Source organism: Ambystoma mexicanum, chromosome 8 (assembly GCF_040938575.1).
Source record: "Ambystoma mexicanum isolate Mex_15411 chromosome 8, UKY_AmexF1_1, whole genome shotgun sequence".
Taxonomy (NCBI): domain Eukaryota; kingdom Metazoa; phylum Chordata; class Amphibia; order Caudata; family Ambystomatidae; genus Ambystoma; species Ambystoma mexicanum.
The window spans coordinates 175,106,326-175,125,221 of NC_090929.1; the positions used below are offsets into that span (position 1 = coordinate 175,106,326).

The following is an 18,896-nucleotide window of genomic DNA, read 5'->3' on the forward strand; positions in this document are numbered from 1 at the left end:
TTGTGTTGTTCAGCACGGATACTAAATTAATTTCCAAGGCATCGTGCTTGGAAAATTCTGTATGTGTACATCAAGATAGAGCCACATGCCGGAAGTGATGTACAAGTAAAGTGTGCCGGAAGTCGAATGGGGAAATAGATCTGTTGGACAGTGACTGCTGTATAGTGTGAGGTCGAGCTGTAGTGAGCTCATGGCGGCAGCTTGCATGACAAGGGTACGCGAGTGGAACAGGATTCGCAGGTACCGTACGGATTGGTCATCTTGAAAAACCGGAATGAAATTCGGGATTAGGGCTAATAAAATCCCAGTGCAGTCAGCCCATTTCTGGTCTCATAAGGCTGACCCCTGTGTCTTGTTTACAACTGTAGGATTTTGAATATCTGTGTTAGTTCTAAGTGAGTAATGATGCATACCGTACAGTCTGATTCTATTTGGACGAATGATCAACCATCTGTGTATTTTTCCAACACTAAATTGTGGGAGTTTGCTGCACTCGCTGTCTGCACTTGCATTGGAGGAACATACCTTCAATTTCTTGCTCTACCTGGGCTGGTGGTTGGCTTTTTTGATAAGTTATTCCCAAGTAATTGTGATGATATTTCTCAATATTTGCAAGGCGAAGGATTTGTGGAGACTCCCATTTCTCCTCTGAATAGTAAGTATGTGTTCTGTGTGCGTTAATATGGGTGTAATCTTTGTAAAATGTAAGTACTGTTTGAGCTCCCATCTGGCCCTCCCTCTTTTGCAAAATTTTCAAAACGGACCAAAACGTTGTCTTTCTTCATTGTGTTCTTCCACTTAGGTTCTGGTATGTTCCCGTTTTCATTGTATGCTGACATTTTATATTCTGACAATCTTGCTCTTAAGCATCCTAATAATATGGGGGTTAACGTTTTGTTTCCTCGTGGGCTGAGGAGCTCTAGTGGTTGTTTTTGATCTGTGCGTATGAAGAACTTTTGTTCCCCAGATTCAGGTGCAGAAATACTCTGGTCCCGATTCTGGGCTCGTGTTAAAAGTAGGGAACGAAGTAGACTCCTCCCATCCAGTTTCCAGCACCACCATTCTAAGGTGGGTTGAAGAATTGGAGGGGGAGATGTTGTGTTTTACACTGCTTCATACTATCCTTTTCATAGAATTATGTGTACCAGTGCCACTGTGAGCATTTCTTAAGTCTGCCACTTTTCATTTTCTGAAGGTTTCATTAAACTAGAAGTGTGGTGCTGCAGTCTAAGATACGCCAATTTGTATTTATTTAATTGTCAAACAATTTTTACAAATTTATAAACTTCAATTCCAAATCCAGCTTCTAAAATATCCTTGCATTTCGAGGCATATGTTTATCGTCTGTTTTAGTTCATTCCCCCGGTTGTGAAGCTCCAGTTTCTGGAAGAACTGTGCGACTGCTATTACATGGGACGTTTTTTCTACACCATTAAGCAGCCCCACCAGGCCTCTTCATTCCAAATTCGAAGTTCTTTAAACGGAGACTCAGGTGGGTGTTTCTCAAGGTTGTTAATCCAACACAACCCAGCAGCATATGTCTAATAGTTTCCTTGTGCTCTACATTCTTACAGAATCTGCACTTATCACTTGAGGAGCCTCGAATGGCTCTATTTGTCAAGAGACTGTTTAGACGTATCCGTGGGAAAATAGTTCTTAGTACCTTACTAGGAAATGTTTTCATATATATCTGAAGATCGTGGATTTTCGTTGATATTAATGGCAGGTTTGCTGTCAGTTTATTTCTGGAGGCCTGTGCAATGGTCTGGATCCAATCCCACTCTTCCAGTTTTTTTTTATTTTGTTAGGGTTTTAGATGAGGTCTTCGCCTCTCCTGATTTTTGTCAGTGTTTTGCTCTTCCTATCTTCGATTTCTGATTTTATCATTCCGAGGACATTCCTGTAGTGGCTAGTCAGGATTTTTCTGTAGAGCATAAACGAGTTTCTATTTACAATCGATTGAAGCAACTGTAGAGATAGTTCATACCGTAACAATGCCATTGAGGTTGAAAGCGGTAGACTTAGTGTTTGACGCCAAAAAAGGCCTCCTAGTCGTAGCCAGAACTTTGATGGAATATTAGGAGTGCGTCTGATCCGTAGGCCAGTGATGGAACAACTTTACCTTTGTAGAATTGAATGTTCGGAATCATTGAAAATCGTCCATATTTTCTGTCGATTGCTTTTGCTTGTGAAATTAATTTCTTAGCCTTGTCGATCAAATTCTCTTGCATAAGCCATTTTTATAAAGGGGAAAGGTGTGCAGTAGAGTTTAATGACACCTCACTGTTGCTGTATTTTAACTACTTTTTTGACATGCTATGCGTTTGAAAGCAAGGTATAAATTAGTTTTCAAACATGTATTAGCAATATTGTACTAATATTTTTAATGTCACCAGAAGTTATTTGTTGCCAAGGCATAAAATGAGCAACACTAAAGCAGTTTTTTTTTTTTTTACAGCTAAAGTAAGACATCCGTGGGATGAGTCGGTAAGACATCAGTCGGCCATACCAATTCTTTAAAAATCCTCTGGACCTACAGGTCAACTCACTTAGTTTACAAACTCACCCTCGGAGAAATACTCATCCCATGGCAACGAATGACAACAAATTTAAATGCACTTTTTGTAAAATAGTGCATGTCACCACAAACCCACTTTGTATGGCACACTGCTGCCACCCAAAGACCAGCAATGCACAGGGAAACTTAACATTTATGACAAAGTAAATGTTAAATAAAAGTTTAAAACATCCCCTGCAAATGGTACTTGCCCATTATAAAATCAACTAGACTATGCGAGTGGACAAAAGGACTTTACAAGCCCTGGATATGAGTCTATAAAACGTAAAAGGTTAGCTGCATGAATGGACGCAAATAAACTGATGTGATAAAACGGCTCTGAAAACAGTTTGACCAGTTATCTCCCACAGGTGCTAATATATAATGTAATCATCTGGTGCCTTACACAGTGTATGGTAGTGCAGTAGATCTGTAGATGTACAGTCTGGATGGAACTATTGATCACTACTTTGCGTTAACATATATTTAGCTTTATGTATTATGTAAGAGGAAAGAAAGGAAGAGACTAAGCAGAGTGGATGGCGAAGTGGGCAGAGAACTGGGAAAACTAGGTGTAATGTTGTAGTTTGCGGCCATCTCTCTTTCAGTTGCTGGTATAGAGCAGCAGGTTGGTAAGATAGAATGTTAAGGAGTATGGGATCAGCTCATGTGTTGACCAGCAGTTGAACAGATGTATGCAACCAGCAGCCATCAAAAGAATTTGGTCTTGTGCATTTTCAAAAATGTCACTTGTCATCTTCCCCAACAAAATGAAATATAGACACTGAGATTTAGATACACAAACCAACTGTAACACATGGAGACAAGGCAGTGTTTTACAGTAGCAATACTGTAATTATGTAACAACATAACATTTTAAGAATGGAATTGCATGACTGTCTTTAAAATAAATAAAGTTAACACATACCTGTCTTTGCCAGACAGGATATAGTTAGCTTAATAAAAGTATCCTCCCGATTACTTCTGGATTGTAATTATTTAAAAAAGAAAATTCTTGTCTCACACTCGCCTTTGGCACTAAGAGTGGAGGAGAGGATTACTACTGCACTCTCTCACCATAATCCACTTTTGAACTTGCAGCAAACAAAGACAAAAGAGTGACGAGAGCCTGGAAGGCAGGAGCGGAATGCAGGGTGATCTGTGCTTTCATTGAACAAGGTAACTTGAATAGCTAGCTTTGCTACACAAGTGCCAATTTAATAAGCAAACCTACAGAATTGCATAGCAAATGCTCTGCAACACTGCTCATGTTATGCCTTGGAAAGGAGAATCCCCTTGTAGAGCCTGCCCCGCATTCCTCATTGTTGCTAAGGCTGTTGTCAAGCAGTAAATCGGGCACATGCAAAAGCCGTGGCTCTGATGCCAGGCCGCCACACAGAATATGGTGCTTTTTAAGGAAAGTGTTAATCCTCCATGGAAGAACACTTTCCTATGTTTTGTTGTTGTTTCATAGAATAATACAACAGTACAAAATATAAAACGTTCCCTACTTAAACTCCAACAAAGTCCCCACCTCCCCTCCCTCCCCTGATGCATTGATTGCCAGCCACTGCCTCGGTCTCAGACCACTTCGGCTCTTCGTCTATAGCGTGGGAAGTGTCCGGTGCACATACCCAATCATTCTAACAGGCCCGCCACTGGGTTGGGCAGGTATAGTCTAGAGTTTGTGCATAGTTCAGGTACTGTCCCCACTTCTAAAAGAGAGACTGGGGCTGGTTCTCCATATGGTACATCACTTTATTTGGCCACAACCGTTGCCCAAGTGTGCGTCTTCCTCTCTCTGGGTTCTGGTGGACATCCAGAAACATGCTACAGTTATTCTAGCCACTAGAAACAACGTCTGATGTATACTTCTTGCCCCTTTAACAGTTAGAGCATGCCTGCTCCCCAGTGATGCCAATAAACGCAGCCCTGGCACACGCCCACTCCGTAATACCATTAATTGAACCCGGCACCCCTGTCTAATATCTCTAAAGTTTTGGCCACCTCCACCATATGTCCATGTACGACCTGTCTGCACTGCAGCCCCTCCACGATATGTGCATGTACGACCCGTCTGCACTGCAGCCCCTCCAGCAGCGTACGTTATTATTTTGTCCTACCATATGTCTCATTCTGTCTGGAGTAAGGTAACCTTTAGCCAGAAAGCGGAAGCCCCACTCTGAGTATCCACTTCTGGTCGCCTTCTTAAGTCTCCTCTAGATCCTACTCCATTGGACATCCTTTCCTCCCTCCCTTTCACACCACAGCATACACCAACACTGGAGCCTCCCTCAGCCACCACGTCCACCTCGCTCATATGACTGTCCGCAATTCAGTCATGATGTGCTGCAATAACCTCTGCCTCAACGCCAGTAAGACCGAGATCGTTCGCATTGGGGCTCCTTTACCCCCTTTCCCACTCTGGCCGGCCTCTCTTGGCCCTGCGCCTGCACCCACCTGCAAGAGGAAAAAACCTTGGGGTCATCTTCGACTCCACTCTCCCTTCTCCTGTCACATTTCTGACATCTATTAGCTACACCTCCTCAGAGCTACTCTACTCTTTCTCACTTCCCCCAGCGACTCACTGTCTCCAGAGCACTGGTTCTCTCTAGGCTGGACTACTCCAACAGCCTCTTCCTCAACCTCCCTGCTTCTGCCTTGCGCCCTCTGCAACTCATCCAGAACAGAACCGCAAGATCTATCCTTGGCCTCAAGGCCAGGGACCGCATCTCTTCGACGCTGAAATCTCTTCACTGGCTTCCCGTGGCTGCAAGGATCAAGTTCAAGACCCTCTGCATTGTCCACAAGGCTTTCTGGGGCCTGGGACCTACCTATCTGCAATGTTGCCTACCTAAATACTTTCCCTGCCGAGCCCTCCGCTCATCTACCTCCAACCTTCTGCGAGTGAGCCGGTTCTCCAAGCAGAGATTTGGAGGGAGATCCTTATCCTCAGCAGGTGCCTCCGTCTGGAATAGCCTCCCTGCCGCCATCGTCTTGAGCCTGATCTTCTTAAGTTCCAGAAATTCCTCAATACCTTCCTCTTCTCCTCTTCCTTCTCTCTCCCTCTACCCTGCTAACCTAGCTCTCTGCTCTTTCCCTCTCTCCCTCCTTTTCCTTACAGCTTGCTGACTGGCCGCCTGGTGTACCTCGGAGTTTCACAGGTCCCCGGCACACTTGCCTCGGGGGCCCTGCACTCGCCCCACCTTCACTGCACTGAGAAATGACCCAAGACAGTGGCTCTCTCTGCACTTGCCTCAGTCTCCCCGGACTGGGTGCACTTGGACCTCCCCAACCCTGTAAGCGTTGGTGCACTTGCACAATCAGAGTGCACCGTGCCTGAAGATAATCTGTCTGTTCTCCCTAGTCTTCACCCCTTAATTGCACTTGTAAAACTGCAGAGTCGTCGTCCGGCCTATTTGCTGTGTCTCGACTGGTAATTGTGTTAGTTTTATGGCGGTACGATAACCTTCTTGCCAAATGATGGTATATCATGGTTATCGCGGTATAGCCGGTGAAGTTAACTAATATTAACAAATATTTTCTTAAAAGGTCATACATTGTCAGATTTATCATCCCAAACAAAACTAGGCACCCATGGCCAGAATTGGGCTTTTCAACATACTTTCCACTGAAATGCCACCCCTTGCTTCCACTAAACACAAATACACGTGGGGGGAGGGGGCATGCTGCGACTGGCAAAGCAAACTTAATAGATTTTCTTAAGTGGTCATTTAGGCTATTAGCTCCCCCGTTGGCTACTGGTGAAGATGAACATGTTGCCATCTTGATAATCTGTATGCCACAGATCAATGGAGGCTGATGGTAGTATGCGCTTGTGCGCATACCACCACACGCTCTCTTTACATTGCAGCCTTTAGTTTACTTGAGGGCCAAAAGGTGTTCAGTTATCATGGACATGTTACACTTTGGTATGGTAGCAGGAAATACCCACAGAGATGAGTGCATTTCGCGGTGTGACTTATGTAAATTCAATGATGGAACCAGGGAAATCCCCCCATTGTCCTTGGTTTCCCCAGGTCGGAGTGCATTAGGACCCTTGTGATGCGAGTTCAGAGGGAGGAATGCTTTCTTGGGTGGCGTCACAAATTGAGAATAGACCTAAGAAATATTTCACCCCCATTGCTCTGGATACTTCATATGTTTAGAAAATATCATCCATTATAAATATATAAACCCCAAAGCCGCCAACCCAAAGTAAATCCTTTTCCTTCTTGGCACTGTATTTATTCTTCCTATTGCTAACATATTGATTTTGTGTCGTGCACGTGTGGTTTTCAAAATGGCATTAAAAACTGCTCCAACTGAAACTACTTGTACAAAAAAAAAACTTTTTTTACATTGCCTTTTTGAATTTGAAGTTCTTTAACTTGCCATTAAGTCAATATTTTTAGTTAACTTACGAATATGCAGGCAGGATTTTCCAGCTGTATCAAGGTAGCATTTTGAAACATGTCTCTGCACATATTTAGCTGATCCTCCAGGAATCTAAGGTGGCTGCAGAATTGGTCTTTCATGGCGCTCACTCATTGATAGCCTTGAATGAAAGAGTGACTAGTGGAAGCGTTATAATGCATATTTTGAGCAATGAGCTTGTTGCTCAGTCACAGGTCATCGCTTTGAAAATAGACCTTGACTTGCATTTTTTTGGAACCACATGGCATGGGCATCAGGACCCCTTGCTGCGACAAAAAGTTGTTTTTACAACTCTTTATCCCATTAAAGGGAGAAAAGTCACTTGTGCGGTCTGAAAGCCCATGTCGTTGTTTCTTTTGTCAAAATGTCATAGCCAACACAGACACACTGAAAGGTTGCATAATGATCTAATCACTATAGCTTGTTCACCATCTGCCTGGTGTATTATGATGTTGGAGTCACCACTGACCATGTAATCCTAAAGGGACAGCGTTCAGTGGACGCTATTGATTTCTTTCTTGATTCTTGCAATACATGTTTACCTTCTTAAAGATAGTGGCAAAAAAAAGAACTTTGAAAATGACCAAGTTAAAATATATATCGGCACAAATATGGCCTAGACACCACCTTGCCAGAGCCCCATCAGTACCGGTTTCCCCAGGTCGGAGTGCATTAGGACCCTTGTGATGCAAGTTCAGAGGGAGGAATGCTTTCATGAGTGGCGACACAAATTGAGAATAGACCTAAGCAATATTTCACCCCCATTGCTCTGGATACTTCAAATTGAATGTACAATCTGTCCTGCCTGCTCGAGTCCAGTGCCATGTGCAGAAGGCAGGTAGGTGAAGGATGAAGCGAAGCAACACATCTAGTGCAAATCTACACAGAGGACAGTGGGGGGGGCAGTTTATTTACTAGCAGAAAGCACTGATGGGTACACACAGACCACAGCAGGGTCGGACTGGGGCATAAAATTGTCCCCGGCACCAACATTAAAGTGGCACATAGTTGCAAATGGGAATTCATTCCTTTTGGAACACTGTTTGAATAGTACCCAAGGGGGAGATTTTTGATAAAATGTGATGCAAATTGTACATTTAAAAGAATATTTATTCAGCAACAGTGGTCAAAACTATTAAGCGCATAGTGAATTCACTCATCAAACTGGCACACTTTGGGCAAAATAGTGCCCCACTTTGACCCAAAAGCATTTCGCGTTTTTGGTTCGGCCATGGGCCTATTGCCATAAAGGCCTGTCCATGCCTGGTCTACAGAGCTAAAATTGTTTGTGGACATGCATCAGAAGGGCAGCCAGTTCATTCCCCCCTTTGAATTCTGGGGTGTGTAGTTTCCCATCTTTCAAATTGCTGCGTAAACTACAAATCCCAGAATTTTAAGCTAAAACAAAACTGGATGGCCATCCGACCCATGACCATGAGAAACTTCCTTCAATCTAAACCTTGGGGAGAGTAATTTGATATGCATGACTTGATTGGCCGTCCTTTTTGTTTTACAATTTGCACAGCCAGAGCAAGGGCTGCTCCAATGTGTGTTGGCTCAGTGCAGTAGGATCTTAACTTACTGAACTAATGGCAGATGATGCCAGGCCAGGCTGAATCGATACATTTCTGATCATGCTGGCTGAGTGGTTGCTAAGCAATGTGCTCCTGGCTCCACTGTTTTGCAAGTCACTGAACGTCTTATTACATTTGGTTACATACGAACAAAAGGGAAAAATAAAATGCTCACTTCATTTCAGGCTCTCAGCTCACCGTTGTGATGTCCCTGTGGTCTTGTTAATTGCAAATTGAAAATCGGACAATCCCCATAGAAGATCTGACCTGTAGCGCGGACCAGCAGGACTGTGTGAAAACGTTTAAAATCTGTATGCTGCCTTTCAAATAAATAATGCCTGAAACAAAACAACTGTTCTAGTTTGCCCATGAAATCCAGGTCTGGCGGAGTCTATGAACTGGAGTGTCCAGTATGCTTATAGAGCTAGTCAGTCGGCTCATCGTTACCAGCTTTGCATGGGGAACACAAAGGTTCAGGCACTGGGCAGCTGTCAATACAATTTGCGCAAAGTCGGCTGATCTTTGACCCGACTACTGATCACAGAGAAAGATCGGTCACAGCAGCAAAGCTGCATTTACTAATGTGGCCTCACTTTCCCCATGCTCTTGTCTGCCAAACAGGGCCCCGTTGGCAGACAGCACATCCAATAGTGCAAGACCAGGACTGCGCAGCACTTGCTTATTGCAGCCTTTCCAAATCAGATTGAAAAGCGCACTTAACGGTATAAACGGTATACCGGTATAAACAACGTGACGGTTATTATTGTTAAATTAAGTTGTTCACTGTATATTTAACGGTATACCATTACATCCCTAGCCTGTGCAGACTATTATCGTCTCAGAATTTCAAGGGCTCTGATTCGACTGTTCGTTTTTACCCATGCTCCCACCCTCCTTGAGCGCTTTGAAACACTTGCCTTGTGTATAGGCGCTTTATAAATAAACCTTACCATTGCCATTCTGCTGGTGGTAATTCATGTCCCAGATCCTTATGCTAGGCTTTGACATATGCAGTGAAGTCGATGTCCTCTCTGTCCCTCTCTCCAAGGCATCTATAAAGGTTGGAGAGCAAGCCCCCCACATGCACTCTAGCAAATAGCTTCTCAAAGCTTGTGAGCGGTCTAGTTGCCGCCCGCCAGTTTGCATTACCCAGTGCCGAATCTGCCATTACTGGTATCGGTCCCTCTTCCCCCACCCAAAGGTCGCCTTGCTGGATGGGAAGGAGCATATTTGCGCCTGCTCAAACATGTGTGTTAAGAACTCACAATGCCCCTTCCCTCCAGCTAGTGAAGGCAGTGCCCCTGTAAACCGGCTGAAAATTCCAATTCTTATGTATGGGGCTGAGCAGTCTGAGTAATCTCGGGAGAACCTTCATCTTGATAGTTGCTGTCCTCCCGTACCAAGAGATTGTCTTAAGGCCCCAAGATATAAGATTAGCTCTAATGGTTCCAAGCAAAGTGGGATAGTTGGCCCTCTACAGGTCCTCGCTGCCCAGGGTGTGAGAGATCCCTAGATATTTCAATTTCTGAGCGGCCCAAGCAAAGGGGACCCTTTGCCTCAACTCTGTGACTGCCTCTGGTCCATAGTTGATATTAAGCATCTCGCTCTTGCTAATGTTTACCTTAAAACCCGATACTGACAGAAAAGCATCAAGAATCTATAAAAGCTTGGGGATAGACGTCTCTGCCTTTGTCAGGGTTATGATCTCATCATCCGCCAAAAGGGTGATTTTATGAGGTAACCGCCCTGTAAGGGATGCCTCTGAGAGCCCCAACCCCACCGAGAATAGCAGGGGTAAAAGGGGACACTGCCGCCTCGTGCCCCTAGCAGCGCAAATCCCTTCGAAACTGACCATCACCCGAGTCGTGGGACAAGAATACAATGCAAAAATTGCCCCCATGAATCCCTCCCCCCATATTGGACCTACACAGTACCCCCCGAAGCAACTGCCTGTCCATGCGGTGGAACGCTTTCTCTGCGTCTAACCCTGAAAGTATAGCTGCGGTATTTGTGCGGTGGGCCACATCTATGAAATCTACAATTTTCCGCATTATCGGCTCCCTGGCGCCCCTATACAAATCCAGCCTGGTCCTCTGCAACCAAAAGCTGGATAAGCTTTTTCTACCTCAGTTCTAGGATTTCAGCGTAAATCTTAATATCAGTATTAAAAACTGCTGTTGGTCTATATGTCGGATCTTTACTGGGCTTCGCTGTCGGGGTGATCCTCTCCTCCCCCATAGATCTTGATGAGCCAACCCTGCTAAACATCTCATGAAATACTGCATGTAGGGGTTCCAAGATCCTCCCAGCAAATGTTTTAAAGAAGGCCATGAAGTTCAGGAGCTGAGTCCCCGCTCCTGGAAGAAATTGCCTGCAGTATCTCCTCCTTGGTAATCCCCTTTTCCAGTTGGTCCCTCTGCTCTGCAGGGAGACGTGGAATAGGGCAGAGATCCATGAACCTTTCAATGGTCTCTGGTTTAGGGGAACCTGTTGCGTACCACCACCATATCATTCAGTAGAGCATGGTTAAGCCTCGAGCCGTTGTGAGGGACGCTATCCGCTGGGAGAGTAAGACGGGTTACTTGGAGTTTGGTCCGAGAAGTCAATGGTACCTATTTCAACAGTCTATTTTGGGGACCAGACCCACCCCCACCCAGAAGTAGTCAATCCTTGAATAGGCCCGATGGGAATGAGAGAAGGTGTAGTCCCCCTCCCCTCGGTGGGACACCCTCCATGAATCCACCAGGCGAGAATCTTTCAGCCACTCCCGAAGTGATTCTGTGGGTGTTGAAGCTCCCCAATAAACCATCTTGGACTGGTCCCAGTTGGGGTCCCTAGGCAAATTGAAATCGCCCCCCAGGGTAATGCCCCCTCCGATAATAACAGGAAGTCGCCTAAGAGTGTGCTAAGGAACTCCTTCAGTCCTACATTAGGACCATACACCACGGCTAAAGTGATTTGAATACCTCCCAATAATCCTTTCACAAATGCAAATCTCCCTTCTTTAATTCCATTGGCCGTAAATGTCAGCCGCCTCTCTGAGAATACCCACTCCCCTCTTCTTGAGACAACAAGCTGAAATAAATTGCAATGGGAACTCCCTCGTTTTGAGTCTGCCAACATCACATCTACCTAAGTGTGTTTCTTGAAGAAACCCAATATCTATATCTGCCCTCTTTAATTTGTGCAGCAATGTGCAATGCTTTCTATGGGAGTTGAGTCCCCTTTCATTATAGATTATACAGCGGAACCCCATTGAGTCATACAGGCATTCTTTTTAGTTCCATCAGACGCGGGGGGGGTACCCCCGGACTGATCCTCTCTTCACATTCATCATCAGCGGTATCTGGAACTTCCCTCAATGTATTTATTGAATTTCTTTTCCATCGAAAAGCATATTCATTGAATACATTTCAATGGATCATTGGGGTTAGATTTAGGGTTGGGGTTGGGGTTGGAGTTAGGGTTAAGGGGTGTGTGGGGTTTGGGGGCAACCCCCCCATATACAATAAACCTTAAGGGTCTGCGGTCAGGGTTAGTCTTAGGGTTAGGCCTGGGTTAGGGTTAAGGGGGGTGTGCGTGGGGGTTTAGGGGGGTGGGGGGGCCCCCCCACCACCCCCCCATATACAGTAAACATTGAAACATTACAAGGAGCTGGCCAGTGCAGAAATATCAGCACTGGCAGCTCCATGTAACGTTTTAATGTGCAAAATAAATGCATCGAATTGCTATCTTTTACATTTAAAAGTACATATCCATTGAAACCTGCCCATTCCTATATTCGATGGACAAGTTTCGATGGATATGTACTTTGAATGTAATTATTTTTGATGCATTTGCTTCGATGGTTTCACTGTTCTTTTTCAATGAAAAGACCATAAACCATCATCAGCGTTGCTGGCATATTGCCTTTATAACAATGCATCGATCCACAACCCAACCCCCAACATGTAAAACCAACAATCGCTTCTTAATAACTTTCCCCACATACCGTGTGGAGGTGGAAACATCTTCCAGAGCTTCCCGTCTCTCCGGAAGATTTGGCCCACCTCCTGTCCCCCAGGCGGAACACCCATCCACATTTCCCCTATCGGGGCCTTGTGCTCTCCTTAACTGTCCCCCCTCATTCCGGTATCGGGCTCCGGCTAGTGAGAGAACCCTGTGACTTCTGTTCCAGGCCCGGGGATGGCCCGCTGCTTCCTACTCTCCACTCTGGCCTCCCCTCTCGCGGGCCTCCAACTCAGCTCTCCTCCTTCCCCCTCTCCAGACTTGCGGCCTCCTCCCAGTGTCGTGCTTCTCCTCTGCCTACCCTCCCAAGTAAATACCAAGCCAAAGGGGAATGTCCAGGGATATGGGATCTGTTCCTCTTGAAGCTTCCCCGTCACCGCCCTAAATGAGGTGTTTCCGAAGAGTAAGAGTGGGCAGATCCTGAAAAAATCTGCTTGCCTTATCATATCTCCCCCGGGGCCTAGATGCTTTCAGGATTTCCTCTTTCATCGCATAAGTATTAAACTTCATCATAACGTCTCTGGGTTTGTCCCGGGGCCCCTTGCACAGCTGATCCACCCTATGAACTCTGTCCAGCTGAATGGGGTCCAATGATACCGATGGAAAGGTGTCTACAAAATACCTCACCACCCATGCCTTCAAATTGGGCCCCTCAGCCCTCGGATACGTAGGGTCTCGCTTCTGGGCCTGTTCTCCAAGTCCTCTATAGTCAAGAGCGGCTCTTCCATTCCCTGTTTAGTTCCTGTTTAGTTCCTGCTAATTCTCCTTGCAGGTGGAGCACCTCTTCGTGCAAGGAATGGATGGAGTCCTCGGTATCCCCATTAGGGTGCTTATCTGTTTCATGGCTTTAACTGTAATGTCCATATATTTATGTAAAACTCTGTTGCTGCCCCAATTTCTTTACCAACGTGGTTGGTTTCTCTTCTAGCACCGCCATGAACTCCCAACAGGCCTGCTTTTGTGAGCACACCGGCTGCTCCTCCTCCTCCTCCCTCCCTCCCTCCTTCGCTGCCATGCAGGGTTCGAAATTGAGATTCAATGAGCATGAGCTAAAACCAGCTCCTGGATGTCGGGCATCACTCTGTAGGCAGGAGCTACCGCAGGGGAAGCAGGAGCTATCAGAGATGCTCCTTTAACTCTTTTCCCATTTTGGGCAAACTATTTTGTTTAAATGCATATTAGATGTGTTCTAATTCTTCTTTATTAACATTTTCAAATACTCAAAGTTAATGTCACGTTTCTATGCTTGGAAGGCAGCAGTTTGCCTTAGGAGCCAAAAGTAGCTCCTGGTAGCTGTTTGTTTCAAGCTAAGTAGGCTCTACTATGTAGAAGCAGGAGCTAAGCAGCTCCCCCTCAATTTCGATGCCGGAGTCGACCCTCCATTGGCTTAAATTCTCCTGATGTGGCCCATAGGGCCTTCACTGGTCCCTGCTTCTTCAGGGGTTTGTGTGGCGGCATATGTGTTGCGTAATCCCCAGGCAGATTGATTCCCCCGCCCCCACCCAGCTCCCTCTACGTAGTACCTCAGTGCGTGGTGTGGCACCTCCCCCTCCCCTTCACCAGGTGGTCTTAGTCTCTGGGCCCAATGTGTCAATCCCCCCGCCCCCCTCCCGTGAGGATCTCCAAACATGGCAGGGTGCTCCTCCTTCGCACCCCCAAAGAACGCTTCTCTGGCACCTCCTTGCACTCCAGACAAGGTTATTGTTGCCGCTCGTCTTGGGAGGGGTTCCCCACCACCGAATGCGCCAATCACCTTATCAGGGGGCTGGCTGTTTGAGTGCTCCTCCTACATCTTCTTAAGTCCTCCTCTGCCGGCTGCTCCTTTATGTTGTGAGCTGGAACTCTTCGCCTGATGCCACACACCCCTATTCCTAGGACTGCTTCTCGAGCCTGGGAGGGTGAGATTACGAGGGCGGCGTCAGGATCTGTGCCTCTTCCAGCCGCCACCCCTCCTCTGCGATCGCCCCTGGGATCCTCACCCGCCTTGTCACATCCACCAGCCGTCATCCCCCACAAGCTGTATTCAGTGCTTCCAGGTGCGGCACCCACACTCCCGCCTGGCGCTCACTGTACCGGGGGTCTTCGGGGGCCATTGCTAATGTTATGGCCGAGGGTGGCTGTCGGCATATTGTGCTCCGTGCCTGGGGTCGGACAGAGCTTGTACAGCATGCGGCCATCTTGGTTGCCTCCAAACCAGATGTCCTCACTTTACTATTTTTGCATGCACCTCAGAATCGGGCCCTCTGCTGCCAACAGCTCTGTGTCACGACCCTCGCCCAAAACCCCCTCTGGAAAACCCATTGGCCAGGTGGAGTCAGGACTCGGGCCTCTAGAGCGTGGCATCCTCTTCAAAAGCCCTCATGGGGCCAGTCATGGCGCCTATGGCGCCAGGCTCATACACCATGAAAAACAATGTGCTTGGGAACTACTTTATTGTATTGTCAGCCAACATGGAGGCATCCACATAGCTTGGTTCCTAGGAACCAAGCTATGCGGTCTAGTGTTTTGGGTGTGGCAGCCTGGGGACTACTTTACCTGGACTATTTTGTTGGGGCTAGTTAAACCACACCCGAGCAAGACAACCCGCTTCGCATTACTTTGCAGCTTGCAACATGACGCTCACCGTGTCCAGCTATTCCCTCGAACCTCGATGAAGCAGAACCTGCAAGGAGACAAAAGGAACATCATTAGCAGCAGCATCATACCTGCAGTCTTCATCTTTAAACACTCGCAGCTACTGAGAACAGCTTCCTCGAATCTGCACGCCTCCCGGACAGAACGACCTGAAAGAGGAAGATAGAGGCAACATTAAAGAAAGCAGTAGAGACATTTACAAATTACGAACTGCTCAAAAGGCTTAACTGGCTGGTCGCCTCTCGGCTGGCACCACTCCGGACATTCCACACGCGCTGAAGAACACGACCTACAAGGAGGAGAAACACAGGTTAGCAAAGGCAAGACTTTGCAGTGCTGCGCATAGCGCTTACTTACCGCATCATAGCGCTCTTAATGCGCCATCATTTACCAGCGGGGCTCAACCAAGCCAGTTTGCCGCGCTGAAGCTCCGCATACCTATGGGAGAAAAAAAGACATTTTAAACAAAGGAAGGCATGCAGGATAGAACTAAAGAACAGCAATAAGACCTACCTGAACAATATAAAACAGGCCGGCGTCAGTGAAGTAACTTGACCGCACTCGCCCATGAAAGACAACGCGCCCCTGCAAAGAAGGCAGGACGGAGAGCACGCCTAATTCTACCACAAGGTGAGGAGAGGGCGCCAGAGGGACTGAAATCATACGGGGGTGGAGGGAGGATACTTACCCCAGTCGGTCAGTCTTGAACACAGTCCACCTGTATTTTCAGTTGGAACCTTCCCCGCAGACCACATCAGGGCAAAGCTGAGAAACATACCAGCGAGTAACCCGGCTGGGTGGCGTCCCTGTGGATACCAGGTGAGCGTAACATTCTGACTATTACAGAGTAATTTCTTTCAGCTAACAAGAGTCTACAATGCAAAACCACTCGTTCTTGCTTTGATGCTTTTGCATCAGTGAAGTATCTAGCATGCAGGCACTGGCATGTACTTTTAATACATGTTCTCCGTTTTAAGGTTTAAATGGCTGTGGATACTAGGTATTGATTATGCTAGCCTTGACCTTCTTGAATTCAGTACTTTGCTCCTATGACCACTGATACAGAATACGTTTCTTGAGCAGATGATGGACGCCTAGCCTTTGTGTATTCTGAGATCAAAGGAATCAACTGAGAGTAACCTTCAGCTTTGATCTTTTTAAGTGCAGGTGGTACTCCGCCGTGTTAGACCGGAATACACATTTTTCCTTTTCGAGTTTTATGCCAGCTTCTTGTATTTTTAGGAGGACATTGTCTAAAGCAAAGTTGTATTCCATATATCAAAATATCCCCTTAAAATTTGCTCCAGAGCACTTTGGACATGACATGTACAATATGGAGTTTATATGCTTAGATGCTTTGTTGCAAATTGGCTTGATGGTATGCATTGCACACACATACAGGGGTATCCCTTGGTTACTATTTCCTGGTGTATGTTGTGAAGGTCAATCGGTAAACACAGTAGTTGGATGGAGAACACTTTTTTTAAAGTCAAAACTCACGGGCTGAGCCATTCTTAAGTTTTCTTAAGGCTCCATCCTATCTTCATGTAATTTCATACGTTCTTGTAGAGCATGTTTGGCAGTGGCAGGCACTGGGCATACTTTGTGTTTGATGGGAATGGCATTTGATTGTTAACTTGGTGTGGAACACATTCTTTCCTGCATCCTAAACAACATTTTCTGTTTGTTATTGTTGGGTCATTTTCTGCAAAGTATACTCTTGTTTTGGCTTTTCTTCCTTCGAACTCTAATTAGGCCTTCAACCCAAAGAAGATGAGGTCGGTGCTTGCATGTGCCGTGAGCTCCATATTCGCTCTGACTACAACTTTATCCAACATTACCGTTTGTTGGTAGGTATTGATGGAGATAACGGTCGGCTCTGAACTGCAATTAGCGCGAGTCTGGTATTTGTCCCTAGTACCTTCACTCCCAATATGGTTTGTCTTCTCCTGTTTGTGGAATCAACCAGTAAAGCTGTTGAGTCTTTGTCTTTCAACAAGGTCGCCTCGTTTCTTGTCTGCAACATGCTGACACTAGAAAAACAGTTGTTACTCTGCCAACAAACCTTTGTAAAGTGGCATGACTTTCTGCCCTTGTATTTAGCTGGGCATGGTTGTTTCTGCCTCACTTTTGGCACTTCATTCCGTCCTTCGGTTTGCACATATCTTTTGCTCCATTTCTGTTGAATTTTTTTCTCATCTGTAGAGAGTTGACCTCATTGGCATTCTATGCACTCCGTTGTTCCTCTTTTCAAATGTGCAGTTTTCTTGCTAGATGTATAGCTGTATCCAACAATAATTCTTTCTCTTGAATTTATTTTGGGTCAAGCTTTGGCTCAGGCAAGAGACTATACAATTAATTAGTAATTTAACTGCGTGCATCAACCTTTGCTCAAAAGATGGGCTGGCTAAGTAATATGAAAAAAGCTCTGGCAGAACTAGGCCTTAGTTGTCACGACCTAGAGGGGAATATTGACTCCCCCCTTCCCACGGTGGTTGGCACGGATTCCTGATTTACACACACAGGTTACCACACGGCAGCCAATGAGGGCGGGGGTGTGGAAGAGGAATTGAAAAAGGGTTAGGGTAACGTAATTGGATAGGATGGGGGAGTTTAGGAAAAACACAATAATCTCTGCAGTCACTCTTAATCTCTCCAGAGCACAACCTGACCAATTTGACTCTGTACAACCTAACCTGCTATCATACATACGCAGTGGACACCCTACCTAGCACATGGAACTATTACCTCAGCACATTGAATACATGGTGAGCATGGTAAGCTCTGAGCAACATTTACATAACTCATGGTAACCGTAATGGAAAGCCAGGATGAAATGAACAAATGATGCAAACGGCCTCTTGTGAATTGTTCTGCCCCTGTACACAGTTCATTGGTACAAGTTGCGCTTTCTTGTTAACACAGCCACGTGTGTAGCCTCAAACGTGGTAATCGTACACAAACATTCATTTGCACTTCTTATGTACTTAACTGAAGCCCGGGAGCCCTGTGGGATGCCCCGTGCACATCCTACTTCAGCGTGGGCTCAAAGTAGGTGCGGCCGTGCCTAAGACCGGCATCCAAACCAGTATCCTACACTGCTTTGAGCGTTCACTGCCCCGAGCGGGCCCAGGACTGCTTGCCGTGAACATCAGGGTCCTTGATTCTTCCGCGCTTGCTGCCTCGCCTCCGCCTGTACCGCCAATCTACAATCTCCAGCAACCAACACGGGCAGGGGCGTGCCTTCAGAGCCTTGACGAGCGTGACGCTGTGCACTGCACGCTGGCCCCCAGACTCATGGGTAATGTAGTCCGGGGGCCCAGTCTGCTGAAGCTCCAGGGCTTATTAGCCCTCCACTGATGGTCTGGCCACAGTGGACTCCTGTTAAGACTTGCTGCCTGCGTGGATTAAGTATACCTCCTACCCTAAGCAACTAACAGCGATATACAATGATCTTCGCTGTTTGGAGATTAGGGCCACAGGTGGCAGGAACAGAAACCCGGGTCCTCCAAGTGGCTACTGTAAGGGAATGCACAGGTTAAGTGAACAGCAGGGTAGAAATTACATTAAAACAGTATTGGGTAAGAAGCAGAGGGCACCTACAAGGATGTATTCTGCAGGAGCGGTAAAAATGGGAGGAGGAATGGGGTAGAGTGTTCAGGAGTAGACCTGTTACCTCAGCAAGC

The 18,896-nt window shown here is 46.3% G+C and overlaps 1 protein-coding gene across 1 annotated transcript in view; it reads left to right on the plus strand.

Annotated features, from left to right (window-relative positions):
- The first annotated feature begins 95 nt into the window (after nt 1-95).
- The window catches only part of PMPCA (peptidase, mitochondrial processing subunit alpha), a 422,362-nt gene continuing 403,561 nt past the window's right edge, over nt 96-18,896 (plus strand). Inside the window, exon 1 of the mRNA XM_069609581.1 lies at nt 96-240. Coding sequence (XP_069465682.1) covers nt 191-240 — 50 coding nt within the window. The 5' untranslated portion in view covers nt 96-190. The remainder of the gene's footprint in view (nt 241-18,896) is intronic.